The 22,492-nt window shown below is 44.2% G+C and overlaps 1 protein-coding gene across 2 annotated transcripts in view; it reads left to right on the top strand.

Annotated features, from left to right (window-relative positions):
* Positions 1–22,492, top strand: part of RUNDC3B (RUN domain containing 3B) — a 310,546-nt gene that overhangs the window by 155,705 nt on the left and 132,349 nt on the right. For both annotated transcript variants that reach the window (XM_030199755.1, XM_030199748.1), the window contains exons 3-4: positions 11,975–12,108; positions 21,165–21,250. In XM_030199755.1, the coding sequence (XP_030055615.1) occupies positions 11,975–12,108; positions 21,165–21,250 (220 nt within the window). The remainder of the gene's footprint in view (positions 1–11,974; positions 12,109–21,164; positions 21,251–22,492) is intronic.

The following is a 22,492-nucleotide window of genomic DNA, read 5'->3' as shown; positions in this document are numbered from 1 at the left end:
AGGTTTGGGAGGAATGGCGGATCAATCCCTTGGACTCCTCCAGTTCCTACAAACCTGCAGCCCAATTCAGCTCTCTCCTCCCAGTCCTCACCACTGACCAGTAGCAATATAGCAGTACAAATGACACCTCCCCGGGTGCATACCTCCAGTTACCATTCAGCAGCTACTGTGTCTGGCTCTACTCTGCCACTACTGCAAATCTGAGGCTGACATTAACTTGATCTTGACTTTTACCTTTTAACCATCTTACACCACTGTGGCATGAAGTAGGAAGATCCCAAAAAAATGGTCCTTGGCTGCATCCTGCATATGACTATGGATCTCTAAAGTCACAGCCTGAAGAGGCCAAGTGGCAGCTGGGGAGAGAAAGAGTGCTTGAGTGAGGTGTACTGGGGGACAAAGTATACTTGGGTCCGACTAGGGAGGGAGGGAAAAGGAAAAGCATGCTTGTGTCAAGTTTGGAAATACTTCAGATTTTTCACAGTAACCATGCCATATTGAGTCAGTTGCACAGTTAGCTAATAAACAATTTCTTGATAGCACCACTAAGTTAACTGCTATGTATCCTAATAACGGGTGAGTGAGCAAACAGGACTATACACAGGGAAACAAAACAGGGGTTAGATCTCACATAAAAGAAGTTATCCGCTTGTTTTGACTTACAAGACTGCTGAGAAAAAGATAGGGACTTTGGTAGGTCTTCTTTTTTTTTTTTTTTTTGCTTTTCTTTCAAGTACTATAGCTCCTATAACTGAAAGATGGCTGGGAAACATCATGTCAAAGATTTTGTCACCATTACAGTCTCTGCCTCTGTCCAGATGGACAGCATGATCCAAGTGAAAGACTGGTTCTGTATGCAAGATGTCTGCAGGTTGAATCCCTTGTGAAACAAGTGGTGGAACTTAGGGGCCCTTTTACAGAGCGGCAGTAAGCCCAACGCGGGCTTACCGCTCGTTCTTCTGGGACTACCGCCGGCCCAACGTGGACGCTGGTGGTAGTCTCACCCCAAGCGTGTGCCATTTCCGGGGGAAAAAGAAATCCATGGCTTGCGCGGCGATAACCCAATAGTAATCAGGCATCGCCACATGCTGCCTGGTTCATTCCAAAATCTTCTTATTTTTTGCCTAAGTATTTCACGGTTGGTTTTGAGGTATAGTTTGGATCACTGTCTTGTTGAAATATTCAAACTCTTTTCAGCTTTGGTTTCTTCACAGACTGTGGGACATTAGCTTTTAAAATACAATGATGGTTTGCTGAATTCATTATCTTCCACCTGCACAATATTTCTTATACTACAACACGAAACATGAATAAATCCTCCCCTGTGCTTAAAGGGCAGCAAGGTGTTCTTCTTTTCAATTGCTTTCATCCTTCTTTTTTTCTTAACATATATTTTATACAGTTGTAGCCAAACAGATCAATTTTGTTTTCATCAGTCCAAAGCATTTTATTTCCTTATGGTTTCAGCTTATCAAGGTTTTTTTTTGCATGCTTTAGCTCAGTGGTTACCAAACTCTCTTGGGTCACACCACTCTTAGGCTGCACATTTCCTCTCAGGTCTCCCCCACCCCATGCCCCCAACAGTACTGAGTCCTACCTTTGCTGGCGGGGATGCCCAAGCCCCATCAGTTGAAGAGGTCCACTGCTTGAGGCCCAAGCTCTATGCTGCCTGTGCCGTGAGTAAATCAGTGGCATGCTTTAGCTACCAATGCCTGCATTCCCACACATGCCCCCTTCCTCTCCCTCCTTTCCATTCAGAGTCTGCTCTCCTTCCCCCTTTCCATTCAGAGTCTGCCCTCCTTCCCCCTTTCCATTCAGAGTCTGCCCTCCTTCTTCCCCCTTTCCATCCAGAGTCTGCCCTTCTGCTTCCCCCTTTCCATCCAGAGTCTGCCCTTCTGCTTCCCCCTTTCCATCCAGAGTCTGCCCTTCTTCTTCCCCCTTCCATCCAGTTTGCCCTCCTTCCCTTCCCCCTTCCATCCAGCCACTGCCCTCATTCTCTCCCCCTTCCATCTAGCTACTGCCCTCCTTATCTCCCCCTTCCATCTAGCCACTGCCCTCCTTATCTCCCCCTTCCATCTAGCCACTGCCCTCCTTATCTCCCCCTTCCATCTAGCTACTGCCCTCCTTCTCTTTGCCTTCTAACTAGCCACTGCCCTCCTTTTCTTCCCCTTTCCATCTAGCCACTACCATCCTTCTCTTTCCCCTTCCATCTAGCCATTGTCCTCCTCTTCCCCTTTCCATCCAGCCACTGCCCTCATTCTCTCCCCCTTCCATCTAGCTACTGCCCTCCTTATCTCCCCCTTCCATCTAGCCACTGCCCTCCTTATCTCCCCCTTCCATCTAGCCACTGCCCTCCTTCTCTTTGCCTTCTAACTAGCCACTGCCCTCCTTTTCTTCCCCTTTCCATCTAGCCACTACCATCCTTCTCCTTCCCCTTCCATCTAGCCATTGTCCTCCTCTTCCCCTTTCCATCTAGCCACTACCATCCTTCTCCTTCCCCTTTCCATCCAGCCACTGCCCTCCTTCTCTTCCCCCTTCCATCCAGCCACTGCCCTCATTCTCTCCCCCTTCCATCTAGCTACTGCCCTCCTTATCTCCCCCTTCCATCTAGCCACTGCCCTCCTTATCTCCCCCTTCCATCTAGCCACTGCCCTCCTTCTCTTTGCCTTCTAACTAGCCACTGCCCTCCTTTTCTTCCCCTTTCCATCTAGCCACTACCATCCTTCTCCTTCCCCTTCCATCTAGCCATTGTCCTCCTCTTCCCCTTTCCATCTAGCCACTACCATCCTTCTCCTTCCCCCTTCCATCCAGCCACTGCCCTCCTTCTCTTCCCCCTTCCATCCAGCCACTGCCCTCATTCTCTCCCCCTTCCATCTAGCTACTGCCCTCCTTATCTCCCCCTTCCATCTAGCCACTGCCCTCCTTATCTCCCCCTTCCATCTAGCCACTGCCCTCCTTCTCTTTGCCTTCTAACTAGCCACTGCCCTCCTTTTCTTCCCCTTTCCATCTAGCCACTACCATCCTTCTCTTTCCCCTTCCATCTAGCCATTGTCCTCCTCTTCCCCTTTCCATCTAGCCACTGCCCTTCTTCTCATCTCCCTTCCATCTAGCCACTGTCCTCCTTCTCATCTCCCTTCCATCTAGCCACTACCCTTCTTCTTCTTTTCCCCACTTTCATCCAACCTCTGCCCTCCTTTTCTTCCTCCTTTCTGTCCAGCGTAAGCCCCATCTCTGTTTCTTCCACCCAATTCAGCATCTGCTTCCTCTCTGCCCCCCCCCCCACACCCCTACTGCTGCTGCTTCTCTAGACCAGCAGCGGCAAAGCAAGCTACAGTCACAGTGAGGCAGGACTCTTCATTCACGCGGCTGCTGACTGTGCACTGGAACAGGAAGTGATGTCTGATTGGGCAGGACTGTCAGCTGCAGGTATGGATAGTCTGGCCCTGTGGTGGCTGCAGCTTGCTTTGCCGTTGCTGCTGCTCATCTAGAGAAGCAGCAGCAGTAGTTTGGATAGAGAAAGGAGGGAGGTGGGAAAAATGTAAGTTTGCTGTAGCGCCTTGGGGTGCCACGTCACACAGTTTGGGAACTTCTGCTTTAGGTGATGATCTTTGTGATGAAGTCATAGAAATGATTTCCTCGGAGAACTCTTCCATGCAGATTATTGTTCTATAAGCAATGCTTTACAGTGGACTAGTGGACAGCTACATTATTGTTTGCTAAACCTTTCAGTATGTTATTTGCGGTACTCTATGGGTTTTGTTTTGCAGATTTATTTTGTGGTCAGTTCTACCAGGTTTTTCTTGGTCTTCCAGATCTTCTTGATTACAACAGTTCCATTTAAATTCCATTTCGTACTAATATTTCTGACAGTTGAAAATGTTAAATAGAACTATTTAAAGGTTTTTTTTTAGCCTTCCCTTGCTTTGTAAGAGTGAATTATCTTCATTTTCAAATGCTAAAAGCAACTCGTGATTGATGAGAATAGACAGAACTAAAATTACAAGCTGAGCAATTAGAAGTGTCAAGAGTATTATTCAATTACTGAATTGTCTTCATATGACTAATTGAAGACATAGCAAGTCACTAGAATATTTGGGCCTTATTAACTTTTTTAAAAAGTAAAAATTAATAAATTGGAAAGGGGTCTAAATTTGGGGGTCTGTTTACAAAACAGCTCTAGTGGGTGTCCATGTGCTAGTGCCAACATGATCCATTCAAAGTAAATGGGCTGTGTTGGCATTAGTGCATGGACAGCCGCTAGCGCTGCTTAGTAAACTGGAGCCAATTTAAAAAAAAAATATTTTCAATTGTGTAAAATCTGCAACTAAATAGTTATTATGCTTTTAAATTTTCAAAAAGATGTTGCTTAACTTTGTGCTATGAAGAGGTTGTGTCTGCTTCTGATCACTGATTCACTGGAACATATAATTTGACCAGGAGTACCCAAAGCTTTGCTCAGCATCCAGGTTCCTTAGAATAATTTATAAAGGGCTATTGAAAGGAACATTTACATGCCTCATTTTTTTTTCTTTTTTCAAATTTTTTCTTTATAGGTATTTGAAATTACAATTGAGCAAAATTTTTACAATTTACTTATTCAGCATAACTGGAAGGAAAAGAATAACTTATAGGAAACAAAAGTTTTTATCACATTTTTTTTAAACCTTACACCAGGGGTTTTCAACCCAGTCCTCAGGACACACGTAACCAGTCGGGGTTTTCAGGATATCTCTATTGAATTCAATACGGGTATCATGAAAACTCTAACTGGCTGGGTGTGCCCTGAGGACTAGGTTGAAAACCTGTGCCTTACGCAGTTAAAGTCCACAATAATATAAGGGATCCAATACCAAAATGTGGAGTCAAGGAAAAGGATTAAACAACAGTCCTATAAATAAAAAAAGAAATGCCTTATTTTTCATCACAATGTAAGTCTATTGTATAAGGTCCAAAATATAATTTTTTTTACCATGCAGGGGATTCAAATTTAATATCTCTGACATTTCCCAATGCAAATCCAAAATTTACATAGCACTCTTCAGCCCCAATTTTATCTTTTTTGTGGAGCATCAGAAGGTGAGTATCTTAATGAAATATTTTAATACCAATCTTTCACTATAACTCATCAGCAGTACCTCATATATATTTTTTGGTTTCATGTAAGTTATTTTTTTAATGTATGTTAATTTTGTGAACCGCCTAATACTACAGTTTGTTCAGTACAATCTATACATATAAAGCAGACACGTGTGTTTGTTCGTGTCTGAACTTCTCGGGCTCCCGAAGAGCTAGGGCCACCAAACCAGGCATGCAGAGGCTACCCCCTGTTGCCGAGGTTACTGTGTAGTTTGAAACGATTTGGTTCACGGGGGCACTCAGGAGAAAGGGGGGCATTAAGAATACTTCCATCCATTAAATGAATAGGCTGCAGGTCTGAAAGTTCTTTCTTGCTGTTGCTAAGCAACAAAATGCTTGGGACAGGGACCAGGGTGAGGGCTCAGAGACTGGTGGGGAGAAATACAGACAGCAGCTGTGCAGTTGTCCCTCCCTCATTCTCTAATTCCGTCTTCCCTAACGATTTCAGTACCAGGGATGTTAAGAGACTGGTGGGAACAGGGTAGGTTGAAAGTATTGGGGTCAGGCTGGGAAGTGTGTGTGTGCATGAATTCACTACCCCCTCCCAAGTCAATGAGATGAGACAGACTAGACTACTAAGTGACAAACTGAGGGGTTGGGACTGGGAGACTGTGATAGAGACTGCTTGGACTCTGGTGGGGGAGAAACACGGACATCAACTGTGCAGTTGCCCCTCTCTCATTTTCTAATACCCTCTTCCCTAACAATTTCCGTACAAGGGGGGTTCAGAGACTGCTGTTACAGTCACACTGACAGACCCTCACAAATTAAGGAACAAGGGATCACAAATTAGAAATATGTAGACAAAATTGAACTGAGAACCTCAGCATGCACTGCAACACTGGAGAAACAAAACAAACAAAAGCGCATTTCCTTTTCAACTTAACACAATAAAAAGACATCCACTATGCACATTTCCCAAAACTAACATATTCCATTTAAAACATTCAAAATAAAATGATTTTTCTACCTTTATTGTCTGGACATTTTATTTTTCAATCATGTTGGTTCCAGTTTCTGTTTCCCACTTTCCTGTCTGTTTTCTGCTAATTCTTCAAGTGGCTGTCCATTTGTCTTTTTTCTCCTGTCATTTCATTTCCTCACTACACCTGCCTCTGAAATATTGATCTTTCCATTTTAGCTCTTTCCTTTCTTTCTTTTTTTCTTTTCTGCCTCTGTACACTCAAAAGTAAAATAAGGAAAAGATTTAGAAAGAGGATGAAATTTGAGTGTACAGAGGCAGAAAAGAAAAAAGAAAGAAAGGAAAGAGCTAAAATGGAAAGATCAATATCAAGATCAATGTGATAGATATCTTAAAAGTAAAATAAGGAAAAGATTTAGAAAGAGGATGAAATTTAAGATATCTATCACATTTCTATTTCCTTTCACCCACTAGCTCTCCCATTCCCAATCTCTGTCCTTCCCAGCCTGTCATTCCTTTCTATCTTCAATCTACACACCATTACCATATTTCTACCCCTGTAATCACTGTTCTCTCATTTATTTCCTTGCCATCTCCACTCCCTAGGCCTCTCCCCCATGCTTTCCACCATTCCCAGTGTCTCCCTCCCTCCACCCTTCCAGCCCAGCATCTGTTCCCTCTTTTTTTTTTCTCTCTGGTCCTTTACCACTCCTATGCAGCCTTTCCCTCCCTCTTCACATCCCACCCCATCCCTCTTCCCACATCGAACAATTATTCCTCCACTCCACCTAGCACTACCCTGTCTCACTCCCTCATCCCAATAGTGCTCCTGTCTCTCCCTGACCCCTCAGGCCACCTGCCAGCATGCTGTAGGTTTTTTCCCCCTCTTCCCCCCCCTGCCAACATGCTGCACCATTTTCCCCCCCCCCCCCCCCCCCCCCGCCACGGTTTTTGTTCTCTCCCACTTCCCAGCCACCCACCGGCACGTTGCAGGCCCGCCCTCCCTCCCCTTCCATGCACGTCTGCAGCGGAGACACACGCTGCCGCTACACAACTACTTCATTCCGGCCGGCCTCACCTTCTCCGATACTCTTTCTGAAGAGGAGGGGCCAGTGCAGAGGAAGCACTAGTAGCAGAGTGTGGACAGCCCCGGCACCGCTGCAGACATTCAGAGCTGGACGGCGGGGATGGAAGGAGAGGGAGGGCCTGTGGTGCACCGGCGGGTGGCTGGAAGAGAAAAAAACTGCAGGAGCTAACTCCGCAGCAGGACGGGAGTGACAGGAGGGAGCAGGAACGGAACAAAACCTGCGGCGCGCCAGCAGGTGGCTTGGAGGAGGGAAAGCTGAAGTCTGAGGTGCACCGTTGCTAGGTGGGCCTGAGCCCAAAGTGGGTGGGCCCAGGCCCACCCATGGCTACGCCCCTGGATGGGTTCCCATGCTGAGCAGGAGTCAGTAGAGTAAGGAGCTGAGAACCAGGGAAACTAGGTTACGTTACCATTTCTCCCACTGATGGGCAAGTCACAATGGTATTCATTTTCAAAAGAGAAAAACATCTGAAAAACATTATAAAGCGGCAGAAGGATGTTTTTCTCTTCAAAATGTCCAAGTTGTGATTTTCAAAACTCTGATTTGAAACATTTTTCTCTGCAGTTTGTCCGAATGTCAAGGGGGTGTGTTTTGGGTGGGACTTGGGAGTTCCCAAAATTTAGACACTTTTCTTCCTTAATGGAACAAAACCAAAACATCTGGGGCAGAAATTGAGATAGTTTTATGTAGATCTGTTTCAAGCATGACTAAGTTACAAAAAGGTGCCCCAAATGATCAGATGACGAAAGAGAAATTAAGACATGACTTCCCCCCATAATCCCCTAGTGGTCACTGACCCTCTCCAACCCTCTCCAATGAGAGTACATACCAGCGTCTGACATCTTCAGATATGACTATTCCTATTAGAGCAGCAAGCTGGTCCCAGGAGTAGGCTAGTGGTCAGTAGTGGACTGTAGAGAAGGGAACCCAGCACCATTCCCCACTCTAAGTGATACACTTGTGGTGAAAAGTGTGAGCCCTCCAAAACCCACTAAATACCTGCTGTACCTACATATATGTGACACTTGCAAGCTTGAGGGCTAGTGTAGTGATGCACAGTGAGGTACAGTTGGGTGTTTTCCTGTTCTTGGAGGGCTCACAAGGGGGTTATCGTGAAGAGTAGCAAATCTCCTGGACCGGATGGTATTCATCCCATTGTACTGATAGAATTGAAAAATGAACTTACGGAACTTTTGTTAGTAATATGTAATTTATCTTTAAAATCGAGCGTGGTACCAGAAGATTGGAGGTGGCCAATGCAATGCTGATATTGAAAATGGTTCCAGAGGGGATCCGGGAAATTATAGACCGGTGAGCCTGACATTGGTGCCAGGCAAAATGGTAGAGACTATTATAAAAAAAAAAAAAAAAAATTACAGAGCATATTCAAAAGCATGGATTTAGTGAAGGGAAATCTTGCCTCGCCAATCTGTTACATTTCTTTGAAGGAGTGAACAAACATGTGGATAAACGTGAGCTGGTTGATATTGTGTATCTGGATTTTCAAAAGGCGTTTGACAAAGTACCTCTTGAAAGAATTGGAGAGTCATGGGATAGGAGGTAGTGTCCTATTGCGGATTAAAGACTGGTTAAAGGCTAGAAAACAGAGAGAGTAGGGTTAAATGGTCAGTATTCTCATTGGAGAAGGGTAGTTAGTGGGGTTCTGCATACGCCAGGCCCCCTCCCTGCACATCTTCAAATCCTTACTCAAAGCCCACCTCTTCAATGTCGCCTTTGGCACCTAACCTCTTTACCTCTATTCAGGAATCTAGACTGCCCCAACTTGACATTTCATCCTTTAGATTGTAAGCTCCTTTGAGCAGGGTCTGTCTGTCTTTGTTAAATTGTACAGTGCTGCGTAACCCTAGTAGTGCTCTAGAAATGTTAAGTAGTAGTAGTACTAGTAGTAGGGTCTGTGCTGGGACTGCTGCTTTTTAACATATTTATAAATGATCTAGAAATGGGAGTAGCTAGTGAGGTAATTAAATCTGGTCGCCACATCTCAAAAAAGATGTGGAGGGGCATAATCGAACAGAAACGCCTATCTCCATGGGCGTTTATCTCCGAGAACGGGTCCGTGAAGGGGCGGGCCGAACCATATTTTCAAAAAAATGGACGTTTTTGAGCTGGGCGTTTGTTTTTTTTAGCGATAATGGAAACTAAAAACGCCCAGCTCAAAAACGTCCTAATCCGAGCCATTTGGTCATGGGAAGGGCCACGATTCGTAGTACACTGGCCCCCCTGATATGCCAGGACACCAACTGAGCACCCTAGGTCAGTGCGGTGGACTTCAGAAAAAGCTCCCACATGCATAGCTCCCTTACCACGGGTGCTGAGCTCCCAACCCCCCTCCCCCAAAACCCACTACCCACAAATGTACAACACTACCATATCTCTTAGGGGTGAAGGGGGCACCTACATGTGGGTACAGTGGGTTTTGGAGGTCTCCCATTTACCAGCACAAGTGTTACAGGTGGGGAGGGGATGGGCCTGGGGCCACCTGGCTGAAGTGCACTGCGGTACCCACTAAAAGTGCTCCAGGGACCTGCATACACGCAGGCCTCTAGGACTTGTTGCTGCTGTATAACATTGGCACACCAGTTGACACCTGAAGACTAATCTCTCCGAAAACGTCCTTTATTGGAATAACCGCATTTACTCACAGTTAACTGCAGATCAGAGGTTGTGCCCCACTGGCAACGAGTCTCCCTGGTACTGAGATGAGCAGTAGGTCAGAGGTGGCAGAATGCTGTACAATGCCCACTTTCAGCCTCATTCAAGGGAAGAACTAAGTTCTGTAACGTGGCTAGCACAGGAAAGGGAACTAAAACTGGCTTACAAAAATGGCCACTACCGCATGGACTACAACAGGAAACACAACAGGGCACACTCTGACCCAGTAGGCAGGGGGAAAAGCACCATGGGAGAAGAGCCTACCAACTACCAACATCGTGAGACTATAACACAAGCTAATGAAATCACGGAGCCCAATACTTTACACCCACCACAATGCAATGCTGATGTGACCCTGTACTGCACCCGAGCGCCACATCTGACCCAGGGAAGGGCTGTGAGAGGATCGAACACATTCTGCTGTCATGGAGGTGGGTATGGCATTTGAGGCCGGCATACAGGCTGGAAAAAAGTTTTTTAAGTGGGGTTTTTTGGTGGGAGGGGGTTAGTGACCACTGGGGGAGTCCAGGGAGGTCATCCCCGATTCCCTCCAGTGGTCATCTGGGCAGTTGGGGCACTTTTTTGGGACTTTGTGAAAAAAAAGGGTCCAAAAAGTGACCCAAAATCGCGGTAAAAATGCCTTTTTTTTTCAATTATCAGCTAAAGACGCCCATCTCTCCTCGGCTGATAACCACGCCCCAGTTCCGCCTCCGACACGCCTCCGTCAATTTTATTCGTTTCCGCGATGGAGTGCAGTTGGAAACACCCAAAATCGGCTTTCAATTATTCCGATTTGGGTGCCTTTGCGAGATAAACGTCTATCTCCCAATTTAGGTCCAATTTAGGTCGCACTATAGGCGTTTTTCTCTTTCGAAAATAAGCAGGATAGTGGAATTAGAAAAGGTACAGAGAAGGGCGACAAAAATGATAAAGGTGATGGGATGACTTCCCTATGAGGAAAGGCTGAAGCATCTAGGGCTCTTCAGCTTGGAGAAAAGACAGCTGAGGGGAGATGAGAGGGCTATAAAATAATGAGTGGAGTGGAACTGGTAGACGTGAATCGTTTGTTTACTCTTTCCAAAAATACTAGGACTAGGGGGCATGTGATGAAGCTACAAAATAATACATTTAATACGAATTGAAGAAAAATTTTCTTCACTGAATGTGTAATTAAACTTTGGAATTCGTTGCTAGAGAATGAAAGGCAGTTAGCTTAGCGGGGTTTAAAAAAGATCTGGACGGCTTCCTAAAGGAAAAGTCCATAGACCATTATTAAATTGACTTGGGGAAAATCCACTGCTTATTTCTGGGATAACTGTCAAACCCTCCAGGCCTCACTTGGTCCTCTGTAATATTCAAATCCAAAAAAGTTGCTGACCAAGTGTTAAACAAGTTAGCTATATACAACTAACGGGGTAGAGTCTCATATAATTGGCACGATTGTTTTCAGTTCACCCAAAGGTGAATCACTCACTTGTGCTCATAAATTAATCATAGACTCCTCCCCCGCCTCCTAATAATGCATTATTTTCACATTATAACCTAAAATTCATGTATTTGCTAATAGTTCCTTGCATGTTTTCTTATATATGCACACAACACTTATCTTGGGTAAGTTGGTGAGCTCTTATAAGGGGTATAAGAGCTCACCAACTTCTAGGAGACTTATCAGTGTTTTCTTATATTGCCCCACTTTGATCACTATTACTTCATAGCGGCATGAAGGACTTTCTCTGGATCCACTGTTGCGCAAGGTGATTGACATTTGTTCAACCACTTTCTTCCTCTGTTCAGTTTCATTATGTGCCTGAACTCTTATTGATGAAGGAAGTGAGATTTTCTGCTGTGTTTACACCCTTGCTCACGGATCTGAGTGGAGGAGTAGCTTAATGGTTATTGTAGTGGGCTGATATTCTGGGGAACTAGGTCTGATTCTCACAGCAGTTCCTTGTGACCCTGGACAAATCATTTAAGCCTTCATTGCCCAGATACAAAACTTAGGTTGTGAGCCCACTAGTGACGGGGAAAGTACCTGCATATAATATATGTAAACCGCTTTGATTGTACCACAGAAAGGTGATATGTCAAATACATGTCCCAATAACACATTCATTCATACATTCTTTTATTTTTCTGTGTTATCTTTATTTTGATCCAGGGCAGTTCACTTGGTTTGGCTATGAAAGCCCTCGCAGTTTCTGGGACTACGTTCGAGTTGCATGTGTTAAGGTTCCACACAACTGCATCTGTAGCATTGAAAACATGGAGAACGTTGGTTCTTCTAGAGCTAAGGTAAGAAACAAAATGGGTATTTTCTTTAGTTCAGAGTTACATGTCCTTGTCTGGTTATGTTTCTGTCCTGGTACCAGGATTTATTTTGCTACCCTAGCTTCTGTTACTCCTGTTTCCTCCAGTTCAGTGCTGAGTTTTTCCTGCACATTCTTTTGTGGGGAGAGTCTTTTTCTGTTAGTTTTACAAAATGTATAAATACACAATATCTTTGTACTTTGTACAGTATAAGAAGACATGCATTTCTGTTTCTTTAATATTAACTTGCACGCAGAGTCTGTTTTCTTGAGGTTTCCAATTCAACTTTTTTTTTTGCATGTTTCCATTTCTAATTTGCAGTCTCTCATATTTTGTATTGGTGGATTTTGTGCACTATGTGTCTATGTGATCTGTAGCAGTCCAGCTTGTTCTAGTTCCCAGTCTGCACCTTGTTATCGTTCTCTCTTGCTCTCTCCTCCTGACCTGGAATAAATGGGGGCTCTGAGACAGCAACTAGGCAAGTAATTCTATAACTGTAAAGCCTATTATTAGGCACCTGTTCTATAAAGGAATTCAGGTGCCTACTTACTTTTAGAGATACTAGTTTACAGGGTAGATCCATGTGTAAGCACTTAGATACCAACATTTATACCAGCCATAGATCTGCATAAGTGTTTGTGCCTAAGCCTAAGTTTCGGTGAAATGCACTTTATCTTACAATATTATTTATTTATTGGGATATATTAACCGCCTTTGTGAAGAAATTCACCCAAGGCGGGGTACAGCAGGTACAGTTTAACATAAAACTTACAATTATGTTAACAGCATAGCAATAGTAACATGACCAAGAATAAACATAAATACAATAAATGAGGTAAATTTGAAAACAGTAAATTGAAATCTAATAATAGAACTACCATGAAACAGTATCAAAAGTATACACATTTAACAGCACTGGAATTCAAATACCGGAGATATAATACTAATCATACACCTAATAAACATGCGTTAGAGCATTTAACTAACATAGATATGATGCTAAAGATTTTCTACAATGCGGCCTACCATATAACTGAGGGACCAAGAACAGGTATATGAATGGAATAAGACGTGTGGTACAGAGTCAGTTGGAATAGTTTGATGGTTAGCTAAAATCAAGACAAGTTCTTTGTATAGTTAAGCAAGAGATAAGGAACTGATTTAAGTTACAGTGTGTGCAGCAAGCTAGTCCAGGTGCAGAATGAGTGTATATAGTAAGCAGTGCTTTTTTGTAGAAAAAAAGGTGCCGGTACTCATTATGGGCGGGGCCACCACATATGGCTCCACCCCTATGATAGCCACACCCACATTAACCACACCCCCTATACCAGCCATGGCGCATATAAACAGACATCATTGAAAATATTACAGTACTATAGGATAAAAAAATAACGTGATTTTTTTTCATTATAAATAATCTCTGTAAGCTCTTACAGCTCCAGTATACCCAGTGCAAAATAAGACAGCCAATGTAAATTCTCAAATTGGACATATTACAAACACTAAAATGAAAATAAAATGATTTTTTTCTACCTTTGTCTGGTGACTGTTTTTCTTTCCATATTGGTCCCAGTCTGTGATTCTCCTTTCCTTTGTTTTCGCTTAACTCTTCTGTGCCATTTGTCATTTTTGTCTCCTTTTTCATTGCTTTCTTCAATATTTTTCAGGCTCTCTCTCTGTCCAGATTTAATTCATTCTTACTATCCATTCTTTAATTTCCTTCATCTACCTGTGGCTTTTCATCTTTTCCTCACCCTTGTTCTCCCCATGCCCCTTCCTCTTATTCTCCAGTCTTTCTCTATTCCCCTTTCCCATCCAGCAGCTCTGCTTTCTCTCCCCATCCTTCCAGTGTCTCCCCTATTTCTTTCTGCATTCTTCCATCCAGCGTCTTCCCTCTTTCTCCCTATCCTTCCGTTTTCCCTCTCTCTCTCCCCATCCTTCCATCTGTTTTTTCCCTCTCTCCCCAATCCTTCCATCTGTGTTTTTCCCTCTCTCTCCCCATCCTTCCATCTGTTTTCCCCTCTCTCTCCCCAATCCTTCCCTCTGTTGTTTCCCTCTTTCCCTCTCTCCCCAATCCTTCCCTGTTGTTTTCCCTCTTTCTCTCTCTCCCCAATCCTTCCATCTGTTTTTCCCTCTCTCTCTCCATCCTTCCATCTGTTTTCCCCTCTCTCTCTCCCCATCCTTCCATCTGTTTTCCCCTCTCTCTCTCCCCAATCCTTCCCTCTGTTGTTTTCCCTCTCTCTCTCCCCAATCCTTCCCTCTGTTGTTTTCCCTCTCTCTCTCCCCCCAATCCTTCCCTGTTATTTTCCCTCTCTCTCTCTCCCCAATCCTTCCCTCTGTTGTTTTCCCTCTTTCCCTCTCTCCCCAATCCTTCCCTGTTGTTTTCCCTCTTTCTCTCTCTCCCCAATCCTTCCATCTGTTTTTCCCTCTCTCTCTCCATCCTTCCATCTGTTTTCCCCTCTCTCTCTCCCCATCCTTCCATCTGTTTTCCCCTCTCTCTCTCCCCAATCCTTCCCTCTGTTGTTTTCCCCTCTCTCTCTCCCCAATCCTTCCCTCTGTTGTTTTCCCCTCTCTCTCTCCCCAATCCTTCCCTCTGTTGTTTTCCCTCTCTCTCTCTCCCCAATCCTTCCCTCTGTTGTTTTCCCTCTCTCTCTCTCCCCAATCCTTCCCTCTGTTGTTTTCCCTCTCTCTCTCTCCACAATCCTTCCCTCTGTTGTTTTCCCTCTCTCTCTCTCCACAATCCTTCCCTCTGTTGTTTTCCCTCTCTCTCTCCCCAATCCTTCCCTCTGTTGTTTTCCCTCTCTCTCTCTCCCCAATCCTTCCCTCTGTTGTTTTCCCTCTCTCTCTCTCTCTCTCTCTCTCCCCAATCCTTCCCTCTGTTGGTTTCCTTCTTTCTCTCTCTCCCCAATCCTTCCCTCTGTTGTTTTCCCTCTTTCTCTCTCTCCCCAATCCTTCCCTCTGTTGGTTTCCCTCTCCCTGCCACGTTTCCCGCGAAGTCGCGACGCACGCGGCACCAGCCCCTATTTCCGGCCGCTGCTGCTTCTCCTGTTGTTGAGCAGCAGCGGCCGCTACACAAAGAAAGAGAAGATTAAAAAAAATTTTGAAACTGCAACGCGGCACCCCGGCACTATAGACAACCATTAGGCATTGGCTGTTGCCCCGCAGCCGCTCCTCCTCTTGCCTCTACGTCACTGCCCCTGGAGGAAGACCCCGGAGGAGCGCAGTGACGTAGAGGCAAGAGGAGGAGCGGCTGCGGGGCAACAGCCAATGCCTAATGGCTGTCTACAGTGCCGGGATGCCGTGTTTCTGCCAGGTTTGAAGTTTTTAAAAAAATCTTTTTCTTTGTGTAGCGGCCGCTGCTGCTCAACAGGAGAAGCAGCAGCGGCCAGAAATGGGGGCTGGCACTGCGTGCGGGACATGGACTCACGGGGCAGGGGGAGCAAAAAAAAAGGTGCCGGTACGCCGTACCGTTGCGTACCGGCACAAAAAAAGCACTGATAGTAAGTTACATGCTTAATTGTGTACCCCATCAATGCTCTGCCAAATGCTCAACTGTGAGCTACTCTCTGCTTAAGATAAGCAGTAAGTTGTTAGTGCAGACTGACATTTTTCATTTCATTTACTTTATGTATTTAAAAAGAAACAAAATGCAATAAGTCAAAACAAAATGAAAAGAAGCAGTGTTGGGTATGGGCACCTTCTCCTGTCACCCACCCAAAGTAGAAAAAGCCATCTCAGGAAGCCCAAATCAGCTATCATACCTGATGATTGGAAGGTAGCCAATATAACACCAGTTTTTAAAAAGGGCTCCGGGGTGATCTGGGAAACTGTAGACCAGTGAGTCTGAAGACATCCTCACCTGAAACCATCAGTACTCACCACCACCATCACCACAGCATACACTAACCAAGGATCAAACTGGGGCAGGAGCAATCCCCAGTTTCTACTGGTGCTCTAATCCAAAATGGTGCTGGCTGACCTAAGATTAGTACCATTTTTAATGTGGAACCTATGGGGCAGAAGTAATTAAAGATCTCTAATGTGCTCTTTTCCACCCATGGATAGGGCATGAGAAAAGAGGAGTATAATCCTGGATTGTGTGGAATATGAATTTTGATTCCTAAATAAATAATGAGGTGCAACAGAAGTAAGAGATCCAAAGGGAGGGAGAGAAGTAGGTTTTTTTGTTTTTTTTTAATAGTTTATGGTGTAGGTCAGCACTCCCTACACTATACCCCAGCAAGGAGAATTAGTATACAGTATATAACAAACATTAAGAATTGGCATTAGTAAATTGATCAACCAATACCCAAACTTTCTCATGATTGAACATCTGATTCTTAGTCACAGCGGCGGCTCATTCCTATTTCCTGTGAGACGCACACTATTCCACCAGAAGATCACTTTGATTGATTGCTAACAAAAGTAACAGCATACGTAGATGAGCATCAGATTTAACTAAAGGTGTATAGAGTGCCACAGCTTTCCAAATTACAATTTTGTAAAACTAGTCAAGGGATATGGATTTGATATCCTTTTGCTTTTGAAAAATATTGCAGATGTGATCCCAAACTGCTGCCAATAAATCTGTAAAGGCAGACAATAAGATGATTTACAGAAAAAGATGTCCAACAAAAGTTTGCAGGACCAACCAAGGCAGGAAACAGTTGGATTAAAGAGTTGGATTCATTTTAGCCTCCTTAACTGGGGTCCAAAATGCCCTATGGGCTATAAAATAGTTGGTTTATATCAGGAAAGTTGACAAAAATATTTGAATGACTTTTTGCCAAAAATAAGTCCACTATTTGTTTGAAGAGTTGTCTGTGTAAACCTAGACAAACTGTTTCTAATTCCCATTCTTCTTGGAGATCAACCAGATTAAATTTACAGCAATGCAAACAATGTCAAAGCTGGATAAACTGATATTGTGTCATTATACCAGTACTCTATATCCAGGACAAAATATGTTAGTTATATTTACAAGTACTTTAGATTCAGTACAAAAACTTTAAAGCCTGATATCAGTAGGAGTCTGAGTCGGACAGTAGAAAAAAGAGGCGTTGGAATCGAAGGCTTGGTGTACCAACTCCACAGCCCTGAATATTATCCTCTTTTTTTTTTTCCTAGTATTGTGACAATACATGCACAAGTTGTCGTGCCAATACATTTTTATGAACCTGAATCTTTTAGCCTCTTAGTGTCAAGCCTCTTAAGACTTGTGAACTGTAAAGTCTCATATCTTGAAGTATAACCTTGGCACACCAGCACACACCTGAAGTCTCTTTATTTTCTGACGTTTCCTTTATTGAATACATATAAATAATTCACTCACAGTCAGATGTTCAGAAGTGTTGCCCCAGGGCACAAAGACTCCATAATTGTGAGAGCTGTATCAGTGGTTGGAGGTAGAAATCTGAAGAAAGGCAGCTTTATTGCAGAGGTGGGAAAATAGTTGAACAGGTAGAAGTAGCTCAGAGCTGAGTGACTGGAAAGTGCAATATCTCATTAGGAAGATATATTTAAGTAAAAAAAAAAACAGTGCTTTTTTGTGCCGGTACAGCGTACCGGCACCTTTTTCTCCTCCTGTCCTCCCCTCCCATTATTTCAAGCGATTCTCCGCCTCTCCCCTGCCCTCCCATCGACATGCAGCGATTTTCCGTCCCTCACCTCTCCCATATCCAGCGATTCTTCGTCCCCCAGCGTCCTCCTTTACTGCCTGCCAGCCAGTCGGACTCAGAAGCGAACGGTGCAGGCAGCGATTGGCTGGCAGCGTCGTAGCTTCCCTCTGCAAGTCCTGCCTATGCGTAAACAGGAAGTTGTAGGCGGGACTTGCAGAGGGAAGCTACGATGCTGCCAGTCAATCGCTGCCTGCACTGTTCGCCTCTGAGTCCGACGCTGGCTGGCAGGCAGTGAAGGAGGACGCTGGGGGACGAAGAATTGCTGGATATGGGAGAGGTGAGGGCAGGGGAGGGACGGAGAATAGCTGCACGTCGATGGGAGGGCAGGGGAGAGGCATAGAAACACTGGAAATAATGGGAGGGAAGGGCAGGGGAGAGAGAATTGCTGGAAATCAATGGGATGGGAGGGAAGGGCAGGGGAGAGAGAATTGCTGGACATGGGATGGGAGGGAAGGGCAAGGGAGAGAGAATTGCTGGACATGGGAAGGGCAGGGGAGAGAGAATTGCTGGACATGGGATGGGAGGGAAGGGCAAGGGAGAGAGAATTGCTGGACATGGGAAGGGCAGGGGAGAGAGAATTGCTGGACATGGGATGGGAGGGAAGGGCAAGGGAGAGAGAATTGCTGAACATGGGATGGGAGGGAAGGGCAGAGGAGAGAGAATTGCTGGACATGGGATGGGAGGGAAGGGCAGGGGAGAGAGAATTGCTGGACATGGGATGGGAGGGAAGGGCAGGGGAGAGAGAATTGCTGGACATGGGATGGGAGGGAAGGGCAGGGGAGAGAGAATTGCTGGACATGGAGGGGAGAGAGGAGAATCGCTGGACGGGGAGGGGAGGACAGGGAAGAGAGAATTGCTGGACATGGAGGGGAGGGCAGGGAAGAGAGAATTGCTGGACATGGAGGGGAGAGAGGAGAATCGCTGGACAGGGAGGGGAGGACAGGGAAGAGAGAATTGCTGGACATGGATGAGAGGGGAGAGAGGAGAAATGCTAGAAATGGATGGAGAGGAGAGCAGGAGATAGAGGAGAATTGCTGGACATGGATGGATGGAGGAGTTGGCTAGGAGAGAGGAGAAATGTTGACTTGGATGAAGGAGAGGGGAGAGAGAATTATTGCTTTATATGGATACAGAGGAGGGAAGAGAGATGAGAAATGCTGGACATGGATGGAGGGGAGGAAAGAAGAAGATGCACATGGATGGAGATGAGGGAAAGGGAAGAGAAGAAAAACTGCACATGGATGGAGAAAATAGGTAAAAGCTGGATCCATGTTATACCTCCTCCAGTCAATTCCATGGAGGAGGACCCAGCTTTTACTTATGGATGCAGGGCAACAAAAGAAGAAGAAAGGAGGAAAGTAAAGAAATAAATGGAAAGGAAGCCCTGGAAACGGAGTTAAGAGAACAGATAGAGAGCAGCAGAATCAGAGACTGGGACCAATATGGATAGAAAAACAAAGTCACCAGACAACAAAGGTAGAAAAAATCATTTTATTTTCATTTTAGTGTCTGGAATTTGTCTTATTTTGCACTGGGTATACTGGAGCTGTAACAGCTTACAGAAATTATTTATAATGAAAAAAAAATCACATTTTTTCTCCTATACTAGTATAATATTTTCAGTGATGTCTGTTTATATGCGCCATGGCTGGTATAAGGGATGTGGCTAATGTGGGTGTGGCTATAATAGGGGTGGTGCTATGTCTGGTGACCCTGCCCACAATGAGTACCGGCACCTTTTTTTCTACAAAAAAAGCACTGAAAAAAACCAAGTTAGTTCCAAGGAGTTTAGCAGGACAAGTGCTGTCTGAAGCAAGATGGAGAATGCCTCATGAAGAGAGAGAGAGAAAGAGGCCAAAAAGGCTCACACAGGCCCAGAGAGGAGAGGGTAAAGAGATCAATGGGGACAGAGCCTGCCATCAGGTAGCAAGGGTGGTCCTAGAGCACAGCCCTCGATTGGAGGGAAAGGTCACACCTGGATGACCTCTCAGGAAAGAGATAGTAAGAATGACCAGGAAATGATAGCAGGTAGACAAAGGAGCCAAGCTTGGCTGAGAAAGAGGAGAGGTCTTTGTAGCAGGATAGACGAATAGCAACAGTCCTTATACAGACAGGCAGGTGTGGCTGCGTTACATGTGGAACTACATTACACACAATGCATTGCTGTCATATCTTTGCAGTGAGGACTGCATTAGTAAAATTCCTTAGAAGTAAGGTTAACAGTAAAAGCATTAAACACATTTTAGGGTCACACTGTAAACTAGTGCAAGGCTGTCGGAGGACAGAACACTCAGTGCCAGGGAAGCGTGGTGGGGAGAGGTAGGAGAATAGTCAGAACACAGCTAGACCCTCCTCTAAGTCCATACAAGGACAAGAATTCTGCAGCCGTACAGACATTTGATTCTTCCTCTCCCCCTTCTATTTGAGAATGACGGGGAGATGTGTCAATGATTCCATGCTAACTAGTTGAAGAAAATGACCTGATAAATTATTTAAGAACATAAAAATAGCCATACTGGGTCAGACCAATGGTCTGCATCCAACAGTGGTCAATCCAGGTCACGAGTATCTGGCACAAACCCAAATAGTAGCAACGTTCCATGCTACAGTCCCAGGGCAAGCAGTGGCTTCCCCATGTCTAGCTCAGTAGCAGACTATGGACTTTTCCTCCAGGAACTTGTCCAAACCTTTTTTAAATCCAGACATGCTAACTGCTGTTACTACATCTTCTGGCAAAGAGGTCCAGAGCTTAACTATTCCTTGAGTAAAAAAATATTTCCTCCTACTTGTTTAACAGTATTTCCATGAAACTTCCTTGTGGCATTCAAAGCTATTGCTAGGCCTTGTAGAGTTTATTTTTAATGTGAAAAGGTCAGATGCATCTCCATTTAAAATAACATCTCAACAGATTGCACTGAGAGAGTTAAATTTGATTATTATTATTTGCAGAGAAAATCCATGCCAAAAGTTGGGGATAAATTTCCCCATTAAGTCCAGCTGGCAAAACTTTACATAATAAAATATTTTACCTTAAATCACTGTGAGGCTATGCACATCTCAAAGAGTATTTATTCTCATGTTTTTAATTTTATATATAAAAATGTTTATTAAAGGACTATTGTAAATTTAAGATTTTGACACCATAGCACTAGCTCCTCAAATTCCCATTATGTTATAATAAGTAAAATAATTGGTATTTCGGATAATACTGCAGACTGTTCATGAAAAAGATCAGCCACGGTTGTGCTTTTTAGCAGTGTATTCATGTAATGGATTCCCATCTCCATTTGTATTGATATAAGTGATTTTCATGCATCAGTGAACCAAGAGTTTCTCTGTGAAAACATTTCTGTCTCCTTGCAGGGACGAGCCTGGATAAGAGTAGCACTCATGGAAAAACGACTGTCGGAGTACATCTCCACAGCTCTGAGAGACTTCAAAACAACCAGGTCTTACCATCTATTTACTTTCTTATGAGTGAAAATAAATGCCACTGCATCAAGAGGCCTGTAATAGATGTTTTCCATAGACAGTAGAATTGAATCAGGTACACAAGTGGTGAGTGACATCACACAGCATCGGAACAGAACTGCTGTCTTGGAGCTCAGAACTATGTGAAAGTTTCTGAGCACATGTAGTTCTTCCTCATGCATTGGTGTCTTCAGCTCAATACAAGTAACTCTGGGTGAGGTGGAGAGGGACTACGTACAGGTGAGCAACATTACTTTTGCCCATACCCAGGCCTCTTAATGCAGTGGTTAGCATTGGAGCCCTTAATGTATGACCATTTCTTTTCCTGCAGAAAAGACAGTCTTTTACCGCAGCTTAATAAAAGGACCCCTTAATTGGGTGCACATCTTGGATCGGTGCCCAAGAATCCAGAGATAATGTCCAGAGGTTCAAAGGGCAAATTCATAAAGGAAATGAACACCAAATTTGGTCCCAAAGGAACAAGGGGCTTTTGAAATGAAGGTTTTACATGAAGCAGACCTTTTATGAAATGAGCAACAATATAAGATTGGGATGCTGTAAAATTATCTTCCAGAGTGTTATATCAAGATTTTAAAAATAAATAAGCTCAGGGATAAAAATGTTTGATCATCAACCAAAAACATGTGATTCATGTTAGAATATTTGTTTTACAGTTTAATTTAAAATTTTATATGCATGTGTGTGGAGTAAAGGCAACAGAGGTAACTGGGTGTGTTTATAAAATAGGTGCTCAGAACTTTCCCTGATAGCATAGGTGTATGTATGCATATTCTGTGTGTATGTAACACAGTCCATGATGGCAGATAGTCCGAAAATGTTCCATTCGGTCTGTCCAGTATGGTGAGTAGGGTTGCAACTACCATTCGGTGTAAATTTCTCTCCCACCACCCACTTAGTTCACTACAGTACACACATTTTTTAAATAAAATGCACACATTCATCGCAGCTCCTGCCTAGGAATGCCTATGCACAGCGCATATATCAGTATACGAGATATTTTTGGCATATGTACTTCCTCACAAATATTCGGCCACCTAATTTTATGAGTCCTCCTCCCCCCATTAAAAGATACTGTACATGTATAAAATGCTTTAAAAAATGACCCCCCCCCCCCCAGATGTGGAGTTTGAGATCAACATGATGTGCTACGTTGCAAAGATTTTAAAGTATTTCAGACCACATTTTTCATTTAGAACATG

This window comes from Microcaecilia unicolor, chromosome 1 (genome assembly GCF_901765095.1).
Source record: "Microcaecilia unicolor chromosome 1, aMicUni1.1, whole genome shotgun sequence".
Classification (NCBI taxonomy): Eukaryota; Metazoa; Chordata; class Amphibia; order Gymnophiona; family Siphonopidae; genus Microcaecilia; species Microcaecilia unicolor.
Note: the sequence above shows the minus strand (reverse complement) of the source record. Positions and strands in the feature narration are given on the sequence as shown.